At 43.2% G+C, this 21,006-nt stretch overlaps 1 protein-coding gene across 3 annotated transcripts in view; it reads left to right on the top strand.

Moving 5' to 3' along the window:
* Positions 1 to 21,006, top strand: part of TNRC6C (trinucleotide repeat containing adaptor 6C) — a 205,636-nt gene that overhangs the window by 139,290 nt on the left and 45,340 nt on the right. For all 3 annotated transcript variants that reach the window (XM_075277361.1, XM_075277360.1, XM_075277359.1), the window contains exons 4-5: positions 8,104 to 8,203; positions 9,060 to 9,081. In XM_075277361.1, the coding sequence (XP_075133462.1) occupies positions 8,104 to 8,203; positions 9,060 to 9,081 (122 nt within the window). The remainder of the gene's footprint in view (positions 1 to 8,103; positions 8,204 to 9,059; positions 9,082 to 21,006) is intronic.

Below are 21,006 nucleotides of genomic sequence, written 5' to 3'. Positions count from 1 at the left end.
CATGTAGCATGTTATATAGCGCAGCAAAACTGTCTCCAAGCCCAAGTACTTACTGTAGGTGACGCTTATGTACCAGATTGTATTAGTCAGGGGCTGTCTGGTGTCAGTATACAGTTTCCGGTCTCACAGTTGGCTCACGTTGTCCTGCCCATGACATTGTAGACAAGCTGTAGGTGTTACATTAAGGGTAACGCATTACATTGACCTGGTGTTGGCTCAACATGCAAAGATTTAAGGAAGACCTTTCATGTTCCTCGAAGATGTGGCATGTTGTTCTATAAGTGTTCTGAATTCAGTGCACTGTCTGTTTTGTAGGTCTGTGCCCCGGTGACAGAGAGATCTGTACTGTTTAGTATTGTCAGGGTCTGGCCTAACAGCTCAGCATTATGGGTGGGTGTGAGGACCCTCCGATGGTGCTCTCCTCTAGTCTCATACTATAAAGGGGCCACAGTCAGCTACAGTGTCATGGCCAGGACAGTCAGATGAATTGCTATGTGATAGGCCATCCAAACCCCTTCTGTAGCCTACACTTTACCGTATGTACCGTCCTGCTTAGAGTGCCATACTACAGGAGGAGGAGTCCTTGCTTTCTTGTTATTGTCAAATAACCTAATTGTTTCTATGGAGGCGACTTCCAACAATTCCCCTTGTCAGCTGGTTATAAGGATGCTGTGCGTCTCAGGAACACAGCGCATGTCCGCAGCCTTAAGACACATCCCAGGAGGCTTGTATTGTTTACTGGGGAAGAAGTTGGCTCGCCAGTGCCGAGCTCCGCTTTGGGGCGCAGCTCTCGGCTTGATGTGACAGGTCCGGGGGGAGTCTTTTATTAGCTGTGTGGTTGAGGAAAGGTAGTTAATAACGCTTCTATATCCTTAGCATTGACTTCTTAGTAAATAATTGTGATGTGAGCTCTGTACACTAGGCCGGTGCTGAGGGACTACTCGGGCGCTGTTCATCTCTTCCTGCAGTACAGTCTGTCACCCATCACTGTTGTAGGAAGTTCCTTTTCCTGTGCCAGATACTGACGGACTTAGTGTCCCGTCTGTCTATAAATATAGATGGTTCACTGTATGTCGGGCTCTGTTCACATCTGTGCTGATCACTGCCCCTGTAGATAATGGCAGTGCTTCCAGATCTTTCCCATGGCGGACATTAATTAATGCTCATTTTTAGTAGGATCTATGAAAGAGGCTCCTAATGTGAATGAAGTCGTATACTGTTCTGTGCCCCAGCTGCTGCAGAGCATCTTTACAAATACAAAAGTTGATTGTAGACCTTTCGTGCCTGTTAATCGGTGAACCAGACGGGCCCGTTCTGTTAGGTCTTATTCACATGAACGTCTCGGACGCCACACAGAACCGCTGATCCGACTGATTCTGAGCGGGGAGCGGCTGCAGTCTGCGCCTGTTCCAGTAATTCCTGCAGTTCTTCAGCACCACCACTATAGATGGGATGGAGCTGTAGTTCCTTTCACTCCCCATCCACCGCTGTAACTTCTGGCAGATAGAACAGCTGATCTGTGAGGGGTCCGGGTGTCCCAACCTGTGGATAGGTGATCAGTATGAAAAATGCATTTGTACCAGGAAAAGCCTTTTATTAGACTCTATATAGAAATTTATATTGTATATACATTATTAAAGTTGTGATCTACAAACCTGTCCCTTGTGTCTGCGGTCCTTGTAATTCAAGATTTGCTAGCCTCTGTCAGTGGTTCTGGCTCTTAGTGGGATCTTGAGCATGGGAATCCTTTTTGAGACCTTCATATGCCATAACAAGCATATTTACATAGGTTGTCGTTATGGGAAAACCCCATTAAAATTTCCATAGTCTTGGCTGAATCATAGGCAAAAAGAACACATTGACAATGGCAAAATCTCAAAACTCCCTTTTAAAGGGATTCTATCATTCAGACACAATTTTTTTCTAAGTACCACGTCTGAATAGCCTTAAGAAAGGCTATTCTTCTCCTACCTTTTGTCATCTTCTCCTTGCTGCCGTTCGCCTACAATCCCGGTTCTTGACGGTATGCAAATTAGCTCTCTAGCAGCACTGGGGGCGTCCCCAATGCTGCGAGAGAACTCTCTCCAGCGCCACCTCCATCTTCTTCAGCCTCTTCTTCCGTCGGTGGCTTGTAACTTCTAGGCATTGGGCAGAGCAGACTGCGCATGCCCACAGGCCACGAGAAAATGGCCACTTTCAATACTTTCCGACGTGGTACTTAGAAAATATTGTCTGACTGATAGGATCCCTTTAGGAGAATGGGTGGTGGCTAGTAACACTTTTTTTCCCTACCAGATCGTGAACTTTTTTATTTATTTATTTTTAATATTCTGATTTGTAGATTCTTTTAATTTTTTTTATATATTTTCTGTAGGCGATTCTTTGGGGGCAGCCATCATTTAGTAATATGCTTTACAGCTCAGTCATGGCCATGGGCAGCAGTAGTCTGGACTCTGAGGCCCATGGAGTAGATAAGTTATGACATTTATTTTAAATAAATTTTATATGCAATAATGGGTCACTATGGATGTTATCTGCAAAGGTGTGAACTTGTATTGTGATTTTTATTTATTTTTTTTTCTGTGATGTGACATGGAAAATTTAAATTTTTTTATTTTTTTTTAATTCTTTTCTTCTAAAAACTTTGCTTTTAAAAAAAATACGCTAGCTTTGGTGATTGGTAAATATCCTGCAGAAAGCACAGGTTAACCTTCTGCTGATCTGCTTTATCTTTGGTTAGAAACCAACTGAGGAGTAAGACCAAAGAGAAAGGACTACAATCTTTTTGCTCTTCTACATTGTGGGGTAGAAGGGGGAGGCTCCTGCTGCAGCCAGTTGTCAGGAGGAAGAGGAACAGGGCTGAGTTCTTAGGACAGGATAAGATTTCTTTATATATTTCTCAGTTTTAATTGTAATGTGAGACACGAGGACTTGGGGATAGAGCGAGATGAAAGGAGACGCCATCATAAGTAGATTGGTCAGTGCCTGGCGCTAATATCCCAACCCAGAGGCAAAACTTGAAGCTCCCCTGCCCCATGCAAGACCTGTAACAAGGACCCCATTAGCAACTATCAGAATTACTATTACATAAAGTGTGTAATGGGGTAAAGCAGTATATGTACAAGGTAGGGGATTATAGCGTTACATGAACTGTCAAAATCGATTTGATGATTTCATTTACCTTTATCTTTTTATTTTTTTTATTTTTTTTTATTTTTATATAGCACCGGCATATTGTGTCATTGCTCACATCAGTCTTTGCACCCATTAGGCTCACAATCTATAACTCCTCAGCATGTTTTTTTTGGTGTGTGTGGGAGTAACTTTACATAAACTTAAGAAGAACATACTGGGGAGATTTCTCAATGCCTGCACTCCAGAATTCCAGTATCAAAATGTTGCAAAGAAAGTCTCCTGTGCTAACCTTTTGTGTATTATAAGATACACATAAAGAGGTCCTTTCATGGTCGGATCAATGTGTGGTATTATCTATCGCTGAGTTCAGTGCACTGTAGGATTTCCCAGTATGTGCTCCGGTGTTGGAGAGATCCGTTAATTTCGGCACGGATGTTGGCACACCACAGTCAGAAGGGCCTAGTGTTATCGCTGGGGAGTGAGAACCCTCCCCCCGCCCAGCGACTGTACTCTAGCATGGCCTTGTTATATCAGAGGGGACGTTCCTCACAGCCAAGTGATGACGCTAGGCTGTAAGGACCGGCCTTCTGACAGTGGAGAGATATCAGTGGCAAAATTACGGCGCCAATTTCTCCAGTACCACGGGACATACCAGGAAAGTAGAGTGTTCTGAACTTGGCATGCTATTGGCTTTCTATTGGTTTGTATTACTTCACATTAATGAAGACATGAAAGGTCATCTATAAAGATCAGACAGGTTTAGCAAACATTGTGCAACATTTGATAAATTTGGAGCAAATTGCCGCAACACAGTCTCTGATAATTCCCTTTATAATCTTCCCCAGTTAGGTCACACTAATGTTGGCCTTTCTTAAGCACTGCTCCAACAGGGATGGCATCAATGGCTGACCTAGTTAGGACTGGGCGATTGACCTATATCAAAATTACGATTAATTGAGCATTTTATTTCAATTTTGACCAATGAATGATGATTTTAGGACATTCCTTTTTTGCATGCCATGCCCCATAATTATAAGGTTTAGGTTATTCACATATCCTGATTGGATGGTGTATGGTTAGTGATCTTTAGCCGATCTCATGAATGCAAAATAATTGAAATAATCGCTGAGGGCGAGCACATATGTTAATTGAATTGACTTTCAATTTCTGTTATTTTTTTCAATTAATTTAATTTATTCTCTAGAAGCATGGTAACAAACCTGTGTAATGTAATATACATTTACTGTGCATATTATTTGATGTACATTTATATGATTAAACTTCTAGTAATCCTTATAAATGATATGGTAAAGGCAAAGTCTATATGGTCATACTTCATAGTGTCCTGTCCCCCCAGCTTGCAGGAATACAGGAATTGAGAAGAGACAACAGGCAAAGCTGCTGAGACAGGGAGATGGGATAAACACCTATAAGGCTGAGGCCACATGTGGTTAAAAATCTTTATTTTGTTACAGGTTATGTAGAGTTTTTTTCAAAGCCAAAAGTGGCTCTAAAATGGATAGGACTTATAAAGGGAGCGGGAATAAATCTCCGTACTGCTGACTTTACAGATGGCTCAGAAAAGCTCTGCCATGGTCGGCACTCAGTAATGTGCGTTTCCTCTGTTATCCCGCCTTGAAATATATGAATAAATTGACAACTGGATGCTAGCCTTAGAGGGGTGCCTCTCTACTAGGTCTCCACTGATTGGGCAGATTATATATTGGGCACACCCACAACTAGTAACACCCAGCCAGTTTATTAATGCATTTCCAGGAGGAATAACAGAGGAACAGCACAATATAAAGTGATAAGGAAAGATGTCGAATTATTACTTTAGTATAATAAAACCTTTTTCGCTTAGTTTAGTTCTGCCGTCATTGTGTTATCCGCCAGCTTCTTGGCAGCAATCTTGTCTACATTACGCCATCTTGTCTTGAGTAATTCACTATTAAAGCCTTTCTAGTGGCCCTTGGCTCTATAGTGGTGCACACTGCCAGATCCTGGGATCCGACTTTACATTTTTCCATACTCCTTAGAAGCCGCTGCCTTTACTTTAATGTGGAAGGAGTCTGCTTCCAGGCTACGTGGGTTTGGAGGATTCTGCACACACAGATTTTTGAAGTGTTCAGTGTACAAAGAAGCTCCACAGGCAACAATAGTGCAAGTGTATTTCAAGTACCAGGGGCGAGTCTTCTCCTCTGTCGGCATGTTAAGAGCAGTGCAGCAGAATGAGGCAAGAAAAACCTAAAGAATACTTGGTACTACCTGTCAGAGTCCAGCGGACAATATAGCATTGTATGTAGTCCTGTTTGTGGGGCTCATTGGGGCAGATTAATAAATACTAAGATACGTATTCCGCGACACATTACTCAAAGTGATATTGCTTGATAAATCAACTGGTATTAGCTGGTTTAGGTTATGCTAGAAAAATGTGCCAAAATATTGCCGCATTTTTGCTTTGTGACGGCACAACCCAGACCTTTTTGAAAAGATGCGCCTCCTTTGGTCGTTAAAACCTTGATAAATGTGGCGCATGGCTTGTTCGACATTGTTTTGGCACAAATGCTACTGCCCCACTTTGCGGAAATGTAGCTTTTTTTTTTTTTTTTTTTTCTTGAGCCAAAGCCAGGAGTGGATAGAGCAGAAGGGAGAAATATAAGGGCTTCCTATATATTTCCCACTAGCCTCTACCTGCAATTTCGTCTGCGGGTTGTTGGCATTGATGATCCGCCTATATTCAGCAAATTGCTGCTGTTGATGGTTTACCTGCTCCTGCAATTCGGCAACTCTTGTGCTGTCCTGCTGCTGAACTTGTTCCTCACACTGTGCCTGTGTTTGTTTCGGCATCTCAGCAGCTTGCTGGGACGCCATATAATGAGCATGTTGTTGGTGTTGATGATCTGCCGCTCCGGCGTTTTGGCAGCTGTCAAGCTGGCCTGCCACTGAACTCATTCCTTGCGCTGTGCCCGTGATTGTTCCGGCATCTCAGCAGCTCGCTGGGATGCCATATAATGAGTGTGTTGTTGGCGTCGATGATCCCCCCCCCCCCCCCCCCCTCAGCTCCGCTTGAGTAGAACTCTGACTTCTGTCTACCTTCATAGCTCTCGTTGTTTGCGACAAATTAGATTTTCTTTTTCCCGGCATGTTTAAAAATAGCAAACTGCCAATTTGCATTAAAGGTGTTTGCACATGTCAGTTTGTCAGCACTGCCTGGAGCAGATCAGATAGTATGCAAATGCATGTACACAATCCACTGAGGGTTGGCTGAGTGTTTACACAGATAATAGCCCTGGCTTTCTCAGAAGCTGAGATAAGAGCAGTGTTATATAGTATATAAACATAAATTCATAACCGTGAAGTCATGTCGTTTACCGGGATAAAAAGTAGCCGATGTGTTAATCGAAGTTACAATCTATGTGCCAAATTTCATCCAAATCTGTTCAGCCGTTTTTGCGTAATTGACCTAACAAACATCCAAACTTAGGATTCCTTTTGTAGCCATTCTTCCACATGTTTCTTCCTAGTGTGACCCTATGTGCTGGTTCCTGGAGTGGATGCAACCTATGCCGACTAGAGAAGAATCCCTGGCGCATGGCCTTCCTTAGTAGCCTTCATGCACCTTTGTTTCCCCTGGTGCCCAATGCATGGAGATGACGTTATGTGGTGACATCCAGCGCCTTCTCTCCCTGCACAAGAGATCACAGACCACTCCTGCAGGGATTTGTAAGAACGTAGATGGTTCCTACTCTGTGCGCTGTCTGCACTGCCCTTACACTCCCAGACCTGGCTAAAACGTATCCTGGTTTGCTAATCTGATGGAGCCCCCAGTATACGTCCATCTGTATAGCGGCTAAGTGAAGGATTTCAGTGAGGGTTAGGATTAGGAGCCTGGCTCTTACTATGGTGGTTAACAAGCCTGAAGGACCCTGGAGAGCAGGAGAAAGCTATTTGAGCTGCCTTATGGCATTTTTATGGCTCACTGCCCAGATTGGATTCCCCTTGTACTGAAGTCTGGCGATTGTTCTTCAGGGTTGCAGAAGATGCATCTTGTTCCTTGACCTCACAAGCACTATGTAGCGCTGTACCCCATATGCTCATGACATAGAGAGCTTTTTTTTTTTTTTCTCTTTAATGCAATTTTTTTTTTTTTTGGTACATGTTAATTTCTAAAACTTTGCATTGTATATAAACCTACATGTAAGCTGCTTGTATCCTTAAAGCAAATTCTGTCATGGCTACCTGGTGCCGTAAGATTTGTTGTATACTCATGATGCCCCCTGTTGGTGCATTGATATAACAACAAGAGCCAATTAAAGGGGTTGTACCACAACAAGACCAGAGGATGAGGCGCTTATCGGAATGGAGACTCTTTCCCAATAATCAGCCCAATAGTGTCACCAGTCACCTGTTTGGTCACTTGATCAGTTATCTGAATGGCCGCCAGGTTGTCTCACATTTCTCTTGCAGGAAATGTTGGGCTTGCTTTGGTTTCGTAAAGATGATATAGGAAATGGCCTTGGCGTGTTATGTAGAAAATGATATAGTGTATAAGTAGCATGTACATCTAAGTTGGGGCCGGGTTCATTGCTATCCAGTGTATGTGCTGTGCATACATGGCTGTGTCTGCTTTCTGAATGGGAACTAAGCTGCAGTAACCAACCTTGACCAGTAGAGTGTATGGAGCTGTGTCCATACTGTATGCTACTTCTCACAGCTCCCATATCAGGCAGTCACCTCTTATACACTCTACAGATCTGATTCTGATGACGTATTCAAATTTCTGCAACTAATCTGCTGTGTGAATATTGTTCTACGACAATATGACAAACTGATAGAACAAGACTTTAGATCTGATGTAACCGTGTATCAGACGCCGAATTACTGTGTGCGCCCTTCTTACATATACAAGCCCTGTATTGCAACTCTGAGGACTTACAAGTAGTTTTCCTTTTTTTTTTCCCCCAGGGACATAGAGCCAGAGACTCAAAAAGAGGAACATTTGATGGAAGAAAAGAAAAAGAAAAAGCAGGAAGAAAAGAAGAAGAAGGAAGGTGCCCAGAAAAAGGTGAGGCTCCATTTCTTTTTGGACTCTGTATTTGGCAGGGTCTCCTTCTAATTAAAATCCCAGGGTCCTGATAGTGGAAGCTCTGAGCCTGCTGAGGTGTATGGGAATGCTCTCAAGATGCTGGGAATGTTCACGGGGGGCAATTAGGAGGAAAGTGGCCATTGTACGCCCTCCTCAAGTTCGACCAAAAGTCTCTTTCTCTTACGCTTTCTTTTTCTCTAGTTTTTTCCCTGCAGTTTCTTTCTTCAATCTCTCTTTAGATCTCTCTTCACCTCAATGTCTTCATGCTCTCTGTTGGCGTTTGTTCTCTTACGGTTTTCCCTCAGTATTTGCTGTCGTGTTCCCTTTCCCCTCAGTCTCTGCTGTTTTGCTCTCTCTTTCTCCTCTGTCTCTGTTTCCTCTTAGTCTGTCTGTCTCTGCTCTCGTGTTCTCTCAGTTTGCCCTCAGTCTTTTGCGCTTGTGCTCTTCACCCGCAGTCTCTCTGCTCTGTTTCCTCTCAGTCTCTGTGTATCTCTCTGCATTGGTGCTGTCCCTGTTTCTTCGGGATGTCTCTGTTCTTGTGATCTGCTTCCTTTCACTCTGTGTCTCTCTCTGCTCTTCATGTTTCCCCTCACTCTTGTGCTCGCTCTCTATTACCCTAGTCTTTGTGCCTTTTTCTGTTCTTGTGCTCTCTCTTCGGTCCTCTTCAGTCTCTCTGTGTCTCTGCTGCCACTCTTCTGCGTTCTTCCTCTTTCTGGTGTGTTTTTTTCCTCTTCTGTCTCTCCTCTGTCTTATCTGTCATTTTTGCACATTTTCCCATAGCGTTTTTTTGACCTTTAATTAAACACTTTTTTCTCTCTCTCTTTTTTTGTTTCAGGCTGCTGAACAAAAAACCAAAGGTTAGTGAGGGTCTTCCTCTTGCAGCATTCATATCGATGTCTTGTGAGTTCCCTAGCTGCTGGGTTTCAATCTTGCTGCCTGCTTGTCTGACACTGCTGAGAATGGGGTCCCTGCACTCATTGAAATTCACTGGCAGTACGCGGATGGTGAGGGTGCCTGCAGCCTTCATGCTTGTGCGCCTGCCATTTTCTCCTGTATCAGGCCATCCATCTTCCTTCACAATTCATTCACAATGAACTTCAGCCCTGTGCTAGGCCTTAGTTTTACCCTCACTGGGTGATTAGATACAGAATATGTCTCCATCTACAATAGCCATCAGATTTAACGTTCATGGAATCTGCCTCATCCTCTGCTTCACAGTTTGCTAGATTTGCTTAGATCATTAAACACATATACATTATTTACATTTGCATTTTATACGTTCAATTATTTTTTTGTCATTTCCTTAAGATTGTATTTGTTTAGCAGTATGGATTTTTTTTTTTACTAGAGAATGCAATAAAAGATGCACTAAAATATAGAATACATTTGTTAAGCTACTAGTGGCTCGCGATAATATATGCTTAGTTTCAGGCCCTTTAGTATAGATCAGCGTCTAATGTAGAAGAAAGGGCTGATGAAATAAAGAGTCCATATCAGTTATATTATATTTTTTGTGTGTATATGTGTACATATAGTATGTATAATATATAAATTTCTATTTTTTTTTTTAATTATTACTTTTAATGGACTAATAGCCTGTAAAGGGGATTCTGGTAATAAGTTAATACATTCTCAGGGATTGGTAGGGCTCAGACTGCCCAAGCACCAATCTTGATGACCTGATGTCCTGAATAACATAACGCCCCCTCCCCTCCTGATAATACTCGTCTATGGACGAGTACTGTGAGCAGATGGAGGAGGCGTTCCTCCCCGCTCACACTGTACAGAGCTATAGGCGATGCTGTGAAGGGCATTCCTGACTGACTGTCAGTAACGCCCTTCTGACTGTGAAGAGCTACAGGACCGGCACCAATAGCTCTTTACCCGGGGCACAGATCGGGAAAGCCGACAATGCGCTGAATTCAGCTCACTGTCGTCTTTCCAGCAGTATATAGAACTGCCTGTGCCCCAAACCATGAAAGGTCCTCTTTCAGACCATTTTTGGGGTTCATACAATGTATTGACATATATATATATATATTTTTTTTTTTTTTTTGTGGAGATGGGTAAACGAATTCTTATTAATTAATTTTTTTTTCCTCCTGAGGGCTTTGACATATTTCTACAGCAGATTAGCAGTTGTAACCGAACACTAATAATTTTGTCTAAGGGGTCAGATATTTCCCTGGTCCCAGCCATTATAGTAGGCTTCCATTATTCACCATATGGGCACAACTTCTGTGCCCTTGTGATCACCATGATGTATACATCTGCAATGTTTCCTTTACTTGAAGCGTTCATGATGTATATGTCTGCCCTTGTGTGCCAGGCATGAATGAGGAGATCATGTGTGTAGTCTGGCATGGACACCATGACACTAATGTAAGGGTAAGTTCACACAGGGTTTTTTGGTCTGGAACCTGAAGCAGAGGCCGCCTCAGGTTCTGGACCAAAATACGGGTAGCGGCGACTGGATGCCGGTGCAGTGCCCTGGTATCCAGTCGTGCGCTCCACTCCGGATTAGGCCCAAATGAATGGGCCTAGTCGGTAAGGAGTGTCTTCAGGCGGATGTCGCGATGTAAATCCACGTGAAAGAATAAGCATGTCGCTTCTTTTTCTGGGGGCCGGAACAAACTGCTCCCGGAAAAAAAAAATAATCGGCTCCCATTCATTTCAATGGGAGCTGTCTTTTTGGTCAGGATTTTGAGGCGGGTACAGCCTCAAAATCCTGACCATAAAAGCCCGTGTGAACTTACCCTAAAAGGCCCAGCTCCAGCAGAGGGAACCACCTGGATTTTCAGACCCTTCTTTGTGCTCACTCAGACTCTTCATCGCAGTGCAGGTTCACTTTTGCACATCCGATGTGTTAAGATGTTGCATTGATTTCGGCAGGATCTGACATTGTTCTGGAAAATTCTCAGGATAATGTAAAATGTGTTAATGTGAGAAGTGTCACTTCTAGTGCTAAGAGAGCTTTAGGGATATGAAAAGGTAAGAGGAGGCGGCGCTCAAAAGTAAAATAATCCTGCCCTACGTGAACCTGGTCTTCTACTGGATTTTTACATATTTCACTAGACCTTACTTTGCTATAATGGCTTGTACTGTCATCTATGCCATCTGATAGCTGTAAATGTAATGGGAACAAGCCATGGAAACATGGTGCCCTTCTGATTATTTCCATGGTTACAGGTCTTTGCTGCAGAAGGTCAGTTCCGTCTGTGAATTATAGCCACGTTATAGACAGGTTTGCAGACCTTGGGGCTTGTTTTATTCTGAGCGTCTTGGCTAAAAATGGGAACAGAGCGTTCACACGAATAGGACAAAGCTGCAGCTCCTTGCACTGTTGTTACCTAAACTACATCATTTACAAGTACAAACCAGCACGCTACCCAATGTAAACATTACACCTCAAATGGCTGGCGGTGACGGCACCAAGGGTCAGACCTTTACAACTTCAGATACTAAGGCCCCGTCATTGTAGTACCGGACTCTGCTGCTCTCATCCATATTTCTGTATAGGATTTCGAATAGGCTTTAGCCTACCCACTGTACAGTCCTAAATGGAGCACCATAGTCCTTCAGGGCAGTAACCAAGGCAAGACACCTTACTTTACCACAGTTGTGTCTATTACTATCCTGAAGGACCAAGGTGCTCCATCCAGGGCTGCAAACTCCAACTCTGCTCCACAGCTTGCCTTCTTCATAAATGGCTGACATCCACAGTCTGACAGACGCGCCAAAGATCACCTAATTCAGAAAAAAAGCTATTTGAATTCCTGTTAAAGTGAATATGCAATCTATACATGTAATTATACAATACTAATCATTGTATAATATAAAAAATATTGAAGCCAGTAAGTTGTGAACAGAAGAAGCTGTCATGGAGTGACAACTGAGTGTATACGGTGATGCCCTCATATCTATGGGGACTTCTGATCCATTCTGTTGTGCTCCGTGTCATCCTATTGCATTCTGCTGGAAACTCTGCCCCATATCAGAAGTCCATGTCCTTGGGTTGTGGCCACAAGTTAAAAGCTGCATTATTTAATATTATTATTATTATTATTTAATATTATTATTATTTTATGTTGCAGATTTTGCTGCAGTTTTTGAGCCAAAACTAGGAGTAGTTACCATTCCTTTTGAAGCAATTCTTGGCTTTGGCTCAAATAACCGTGGCAAAATTGGCAAAAAAATAAAATGGCTTTCACTCAACATGTGTCCTATCAGTATTGCAGACACTTATCCCCTCTCCTGTATGATAAGTGTCACAGCGGGAGAACAAGGCTCTGAAGCCTCCTTGTGAATGATGTGGCAGTGCACTTGGGCACCTCATTCACTTCGATTGGACTGCTGCAGATTGCAGTCCCTGCCAGCCCTATAGGAAGGATGTGAAGTATGCAGGGGGGCCAGTGTTTGGACCTCCAGCTATGCGACACTCATCCCCCACAGAATAAGTGTCTGTAATGGTACAATCCCTTTAAGGGTGGGATTCCCTTAGCTTGAGTTGAGTGGGTGCTGCTTGTTCACAAGCTTTGCTTGCATCTCTGTATTATTTGGACCCTAAGGGTATGCATGTGTATATTCCATTACCAAATCCAAGAGGAAATCTACGTGAAGTCTGCCTGCTATTGCTTTCAATGTGATGTGCATCGTGAAATAAAATATTTTATTTACCGTATATAGCGTCACCATGGTCCGCAGCTCTTTACTGATCTCCCTCTTCACTTCTGCATGGGAATGGTGTGTGAACTGTGGAGAGCAGCCACATGTGGGTTATCCCTAGTATCGAGGCTGATCTGAGCACAGATTTCTGCCATGGACTACACTGCAAACATTTCAGATGTGCATTTGTCATATGAGTGTGCCTTAAAGGATAAGCCCCCCCTTACCTGTCCACAGGATAGGCGAGAGGAGTCTCTGGGTCCAGCACAGATAACAATGTACAGCATTTCGCTCTCTTGGTCAGTCACATAGACTTTGAATGGAATGACGGGAACACAAGCCTCCCATTCTTGTGATTGGTAAGGGTAACAACCAGGGTGATAACTTATGGTGGGACGACCCCTTTATTAAATAGTCAGCTACTGAGTCCAATCAGAACTGTGGAAGGGTTTTTGCTGTTAGAGCAGGAGGGTTGCACAGTGGAAAACTTGAGAATCCTCTTGTTACTCGGGGTCCTTGTAACAAAGTGGACGATTCGATTAAAGGGATTATGTCGTGGGTCGAGAACAGGAAGTCCTTTTTCCCACTGCACATTCAGCTTAACCATAGCCAGGCCGAATGTGGGCATGAGCGGTGTTGGAGAGCCCCCCCTACTACTTCAATGGGCGCGGCAGCCTTAGCCAAGTGCTGTATTTTATCTCTGCTGGACCCAGAGACACCTCTCTCTCCCATCTTGTGGATAGGTATGGGGGCTTATCCTTTTAAGGCATGAAGAAACCCCCCCCCCCCCCCCCCAAAACTTCCCATTCTCTCATTCACGGGGGTCACCGCGGTCAGATCTCCACGATCAGGTGTTTAGCCTCTGTCCTAAGGATAAATGTTTTTTGTGATATAACTCCTCTCACGGTGTGTTCACATTTACCAGCATTTGTGTATTGTCCATAGGCACACAGAGAAATATTATAAGACTAAGCAGGCACGTTGGAGAAGTGACGGCTCCTCTTTAAGACCTGGAAGCCGCGCTCTCATTGGTTCCGGCTATTAATAACCAGTATTGTTGGTGTACATTCACATCTGCTTATCAGACCCACTAAAGAAGTCACTTACGTTGCATATAGGGGTAGATCTATTATTTTATGCCATTCTTTGGGTCGGGGGAGGGGGTACTCAGCCGTCACAACCCCACAGATCAGGTGCTTGTCTTCGTTCTCATAAATCCCTTTAAGAGAGTAATACATTTGGATAGGTGAGGCTTTGGTTATTTCTGTTCTCCTCTGTCCTAGTAACAGAAGTCATACTAATAGACCCCGATCCCATTATCTATAATGAGGTCGATCAGGTTTGTGTTGAGGAGCGCTCTGTGCTTTAGTGTTGACCATTTTTTTTTACAGATTCTGCAATGTAAGCTTGCAGGTATGAACAGCGCCTAAGGCGTTGGATTTCTGTTGACCCGCTATATGCTACTGGGCTGATCAGCTCAAACAGCAGTTGTAAAGGGACAGCGCAGACTATAAGATCAGCGAAAAGGGAAGTAATAAGCGTTCCTTAAGATCATTAGGAGCCGCCTCTTTTATTAATTCCCTTTACCAGTGGTCATAATGAAGTGTGATTGACTGGGAGCGGCATTTAATTAGTTAAATTAAATGTTGGCGATGTAACGGTATTAGCCGTCCGTACAGAAGACGACCCCTCTCATCGGTGACACGCAATAAGTTAATTTAGCTTCTGCAGAGCCGTCCGTGAATGGCGGCTTAGAGGTTGCCATAGCGACGGGCTGACGAACGAGGGCTGTCATGCAAGGCAACGAATACTGGAGCAAAGCTTAGCACAGGGAGAGGCCGCCATCACTCTGCAAACACTGACAGATGGGCCTTGTTTGTCAGACGCCTGTATTCCAGCCTCTGCTGCCTGTTGTGATCTCAAGAACCTTTCATTTAGATGCATAGGGCACCCCAATGCCAGCTTTAGGTTAGAGATGACACCCGCCACTGATCTATGGTTTCCATTACTGTCGGTGAGATGGCGGTATACAGGATTTATGGCTGACCATGAACATCTTTTAACTTTGATGTATAGGAATTGCTATAGATGGCTGTAGACTTTATACACGGGTACATTGTACGTCCATGCAGTACTGACTAGTATCATGTATACTATCTATCTATCTATCGATCGCCTTAGGCCGGTCTTACCTATTAGATGGCTGCCGAGCCAATGCTTGTACAGCCAATGGCCATCTCTCCCAGGTTCCCCTCCAAGCACATTCACGTATGGATGGGTTGGGAGTGTATGTGTATAGTGGGGAGCGGGGAGAGTGTGGAAAGAGCCCCTACCAGACACCTAGTGGTGGGCCATCTCCCTAAAACAAAAAGACTGGGCACATTGAAATTCAACTTCCCAACATCAGGCGTCCCCCATACATGTTAGAGAGTTAGCTTTTTCGAAGGCGCCGTCCACACTGGGCAAGAGGGGACGGATTTTGGCGCGGAATCCATGTCATAATCCGTCCCCTTACAATGGTGGTCTATGTAGACCGCTAGCAATCTTTTTTCCGTGAGTGGCATGTTGCTGCTCACGGAAAAAAGAAGCGAGCTGCCCTTTCTTCAGGCGGATTCTGCGGCTCATTGAGCTGCGGCGTCTGCTTTGCAGCAGCACCCATTTGCTTTGCAGCAGCATTCATTTGGGCCTACTCCGGAGTGGGAAGCCATGGCAGGTGGATTTTGGCCCTATTCTGAGGCGGCTTCCTGTGTCAGAATCAGGAACAAAATCCACCATCCTCGCCCTGTGTGAACGGGGCCTAACAGGAGTTAGTTTGGCTGAAATGAAACGTGTATGGCCAGCGTAAAGCTGAGTTAACACCTAAGGTTTCCTGATATTTTTGGTCGAAATTGGACTGTAGTGGCTACAAAAGGAATGGGAAATATATAGGAAGTTCTTATACTTGTACCTGCAGCTCAATCCACTCCTGGCCTTTACTCCAAAAACCTCAATATAAGAAGCTGCATTTCTACAACGTGGGGCCTCAATCTAAATGAATTTTCTGGGACTTGTATATTGGGGACCCATCAATATTCAATCCGTTCAGCTGTCTGAAGAGGCAGTCTTCTCCATCTAGTGCTGACGTCATGTTCATAGCACACCATCTACACCAAACACATCCCCTACCATATTTATAGCACTGAGCTGCTGATCTGTTTGGGAGCCCTGGATATTGAACGCTCAACCATCAAGGATATAAAACCTGGAAATGAGTCACTTGGGATTTAAAGAAGGAAAAAAAAAAAAAACAGGAATTTTTTTTTTTTTTTTTTTTGCAATTTAAAGGGGTTGTCCATCTCATATATATTTTTTTTTTTTTATTATTATTTAGTGTTACTGCTGAGGACCCTTTATACAGAGAAGACTTGTACGCGTCCTATCTCTGGGCTGTATATAGGTCCCCTGGCTGTCACCGATGAACGCTTTAGCCAGTCACACAGATGGGTGGCAATGACTTCACAAATAGCATGTGACTGTGATATTGAGCTCCGCTTCCTCTTCTCAGGCCAGGGACATCGTGTCCATTACTCACATGGCCATGCTGCAGCTCAGTCCCATTCTAATAAAACACATTCACTATATGATCTACGGCACTCTGTGCTTGATAAGTCAGTAAGAGGCCATAGGAATGGATCATTGGCCTAGACAACTCCTTCAAGGCAAGGTTAAAACTAGCCTTCAGGCAGACCCTTATATTCTCAACTGGGATATGTATTTGCCCACCATTGATACTTTTTGCCATCTACAAGTGAGGGCAGAGGGAGACACTTTTACTTTCCATCTCTGACAGCAAATATTATTCACAGGGGAGGATATCGAGAGAAAGGGAAGGAGGATTTACAATCTGACAATCCTTCACACCCTGTCATGGTACAAAGTTGTCACCAAAACCCTGGTGAAAGGGAAAAAAATAATCCATTGATTCCACCCGGCTACAACTGTCCTGGGAAAATATGACTTTATGTCTGGCGTAGGGTTATGTAGCTTGTGGGTAAAGGAGGAGGTGAGAAGCAGCACTCCGACCGGAAGACTCGTCTACTAATGGATGTTAAAGCTATTGACGACTTATCTACCAGATCGGTGGTAAATAAATGGTGGACTCATGGCTATTAAAATAAATAAATTACATATATATTATAATATCTATACTGTATATATAAATACATTTATATATAATACATTATCATTTTACACAGACAGAACCCTACAAAGGTGTACTAAGGTAGTGGATCCTTACTTAAACATGATATACCAACCTCTCATTATAAAGCGTCAGATATCTGAGCCAGTAGTAAGGCAGCCTTCGTGAAACACCATCATAGTGGATGCAGCATATCCCCAGATACAGCGCTGTGCCTTGTTCTGATTCATGAAGCACCACTGCCCCTCGGTGGCCGCCTGCATTTATCTACTCAAAATTTGCCATTGTTGGATCAGGCTATAAATAATTCCTGTAAATGAGAAGCGATTTTTCAATGTGTGATAGATGGAGAAATGTATGAAATATATAGAGTGGTGCAGAAGAGAGACCTGCTAGATTAGCTGCTATTTAGTCATCATTAGGTTTAGACTCTACCTATTACTGAGAAATCCTGCTCCAAATCATACAGTATTAACCCAATATATATCACAGAGCTCAGCTTCTCTCCTCTATCATATAACCCTATATATCAGATATCAGCTTCTCTCCTCTATCATATAATCCTATATATCACAGAGCTCAGCTTCTCTCCCTCTATCATATAACCCTATATATCAGATATCAGCTTCTCTCCTCTATCATATAATCCTATATATCACAGAGCTCAGCTTCTCTCCTCTATCATATAACCCTATATATCACAGAGCTCAGCTTCTCTCCCTCTATCATATAATCCTATATATCACAGAGCTCAGCTTCTCTCCTCTATCATATAATCCTATATATCACAGAGCTCAGCTTCTCTCCCTCTATCATATAATCCTATATATCACAGAGCTCAGCTTCTCTCCCTCTATCATATAATCCTATATATCACAGAGCTCAGCTTCTCTCCTCTATCATATAACCCTATATATCACAGAGCTCAGCTTCTCTCCCTCTATCATATAACCCTATATATCACAGAGCTCAGCTTCTCTCCCTCTATCATATAACCATATATATCACAGAGCTCAGCTTCCCTCCATCTATCATATAACCTATATATCACAAAGCTCAGCTTCTCTCCTATCATATAACCCTATATATCACAGAGCTCATCTTCTCTCCCTCTATCATATAACCCTATATATCACAGAGCTCAGTTTCTCTCCTCTATCATATAACCCTATATATCACACGGCTCAGCTTCTCTCCTCTGTCATATAACCCTATATATCACAGAGCTCAGCTTCTCTCCTCTATCATATAATCTTATATATCACAGAGTTCAGCTTCTCTCCTCTATCATATAACCCTATATATCACAGAGCTCAGCTTCTCTCCTATCATATAACCCTATATATCACAGAGCTCAGTTTCTCTCCTCTATCATATAACCCTATATATCACAGAGCTCAGCTTCTCTCCTCTATCATATAATCTTATATATCACAGAGTTCAGCTTCTCTCCTCTATCATATAACCCTATATATCACAGAGCTCAGCTTCTCTCCTCTATCATATAACCCTATATATCACAGAGCTCAGCTTCTCTCCTCTATCATATAACCCTATATATCACAGAGCTCAGCTTCTCTCCTCTATCATATAACCCTATATATCACAGAGCTCAGCTTCTCTCCTCTATCATATAACCCTATATATCACAGAGCTCAGCTTCTCTCCTCTATCATATAACCCTATATATCACAGAGCTCAGCTTCTCTCCTCTATCATATGTATATCACATAGCTCAGTTTCTCCCCTTGTATGATATAAACCTATATATTGGTTTAAAATACCAATTTGTTTTCAACATTTTTTTGTATAACATTCTGGCTGACTCTAAGCCATCTACGGTAATTCTAATATGTTGTATAAGTTTTGATCAGAAGGTGGATGTTGACCTTACAACAGCTGCATGTGCTACTCTGGAAGCAGTGGCCTTCATACATTCATACTATAGGTACACGTGTCTTACATCGCCAGCCATGGTCTGTTTTATCATACAAGACTTTGTGAGTCAGGAGGCAATAGACTCTAAGCATAGAAATCTCAGCAGTGTCTGAGCCTGTGTTCATTATACAGAGCTTGGAGGTGGCTCATTTCATTGCCGAAGTTATTTATAGGCTGCCTTGCAATAAATTTCTGCAAGAACGTCTCAATCCACGCTACAGTCATTTGTTTCCTTTAGGAAATATGTTTCCAGCAAATTACCTTTTTTTTTTTCTCTCTCTCTCTCTTTAAAACCAAGTTTTATGTTAAGCATATTTTTGCATATTTTTTTTTTGTCAGTATATTAAAAAATAGATCTAACTCCTTCAGTTTTTCCATTGACTACTAAACCTAATAATAGACAGGCACCTGCCAATTCACTGGTGACTTTCTTTTTAGCAGTCACCTCAATTACATCAGACAGGATTGCAGTATTAGGGTGCATTCACACTGAGTAAACGTTAGCTTATTCTGAACATAAAACACGTTCAGAATAAGCGGCGTCTAAAGCAGCTCCATTCATTTCTATGGGAGCGGGGATACGAGCGCTCCCCATAGAAATGAATGGGCTGCTTCTTTCACTCCGTGCAGTCCCATTGAAGTGAATGGGGAGTGCCGGCGTGTACGCTCCGGCATGAGCAGAGCTTGCCGTATACGCCGGCACTCCCCATTCACTTCAATGGGACTGCACGGAGTGAAAGAAGCAGCCCATTCATTTCTATGGGGAGCGCTCGTATCCCCGCTCCCATAGAAATGAATGGAGCTGCTTTAGACGCCGCTTATTCTGAACGTGTTTTACGTTCAGAATAAGCTAGCGTTTACTCAGTGTGAATGCACCCTTAGGGTAAGTTGACACTGAGTTTTTTTGGTCAGGGTTTTGGCAGAAATCCAAACCCACCTCCTCTAAACCCTGAACCAAAAATCACCTCACCATTCAAAGTATACAAAATGCTTCTGAGTCTTTTCCACTAGCGTTTTTTTTTTTCCACTGGCTGCGAAAACGAAGCGAGATGTTCAAAGAGGGCCTGGATGCCTTTCTTGAAGAGAAAAATATTACAGGTTATGGACTCTAGATTTTAAGGACACATTGATCCAGGGTTTTTATACTGACTGCCAGATTTGGAGTCGGGAAGGAATTTTTTCCCCTGAAATAGGGCAATAGGCATGAGTCTCATGGGGTTTTTTGCCTTTCCCTGGATCAACACTGTAGGGATTGTAGGGTTATAGGTTGGACGTGATGGACTGATGTCTTCATCCAATATCATCTACTATGTAACTGTTCATCCTTTTTGAGCGTTTTCCGGCTCACAGCTTCAATACAAGTCATTGTGAACCGGTTTGTCCTGCTCGCGTTTTTTTGGTCAAAAACCTGAAGCGTTTTGGCAAAAACCTGATCAGGAAATGCCAGGCGTTTTTTTTTTTTTTTTAAATTAAATATAATTCATGACCACATCCCAAGAGGAAACGAATGAGGAAACTCCTCGAAAAACGCCTCAAAAAAACACTCCTAGAAACCCTTCAAATGGTAAAAAATGCCTCAGGAAACGTCTCACGCATTTTCCGGTCCGGTTTTGACAGTACCAAAACCCTGACCAAAAAACTCTGTGGGAACTTACCCTCAGGGCTAGTTCACACGGGGGCAAGGAGGTGGATTTTGACAGCGGATTTCGCCTCAAAATCCGCCTCCATACAATGGTGGTCTATGGAGACCACTAGCATTCTTTTTTCTGCTAGCGGCAGCAACCTTCGGGGTCGGCCCATTCATTTGAGCTGACTCCAGAGGGGCAAACCGTGACGGTCGTGGCAGGCGGGTTTTGACCTGAGAGTGACGCGGCTCCCCGCGTCACTCTCAGTGTCAAAATCCGCCCCACCGCCCCCCATGTGAACAAGCTCTTAATGCAATACAATCACATTTGTGTATTTGAGAAAAACTACTTTCAAAGTTTATGCAAATTTGGCA

Source organism: Leptodactylus fuscus, chromosome 6 (genome assembly GCF_031893055.1).
Source record: "Leptodactylus fuscus isolate aLepFus1 chromosome 6, aLepFus1.hap2, whole genome shotgun sequence".
Taxonomy (NCBI): Eukaryota; Metazoa; Chordata; class Amphibia; order Anura; family Leptodactylidae; genus Leptodactylus; species Leptodactylus fuscus.
This window is presented reverse-complemented; position numbering and strand designations above follow the sequence as displayed.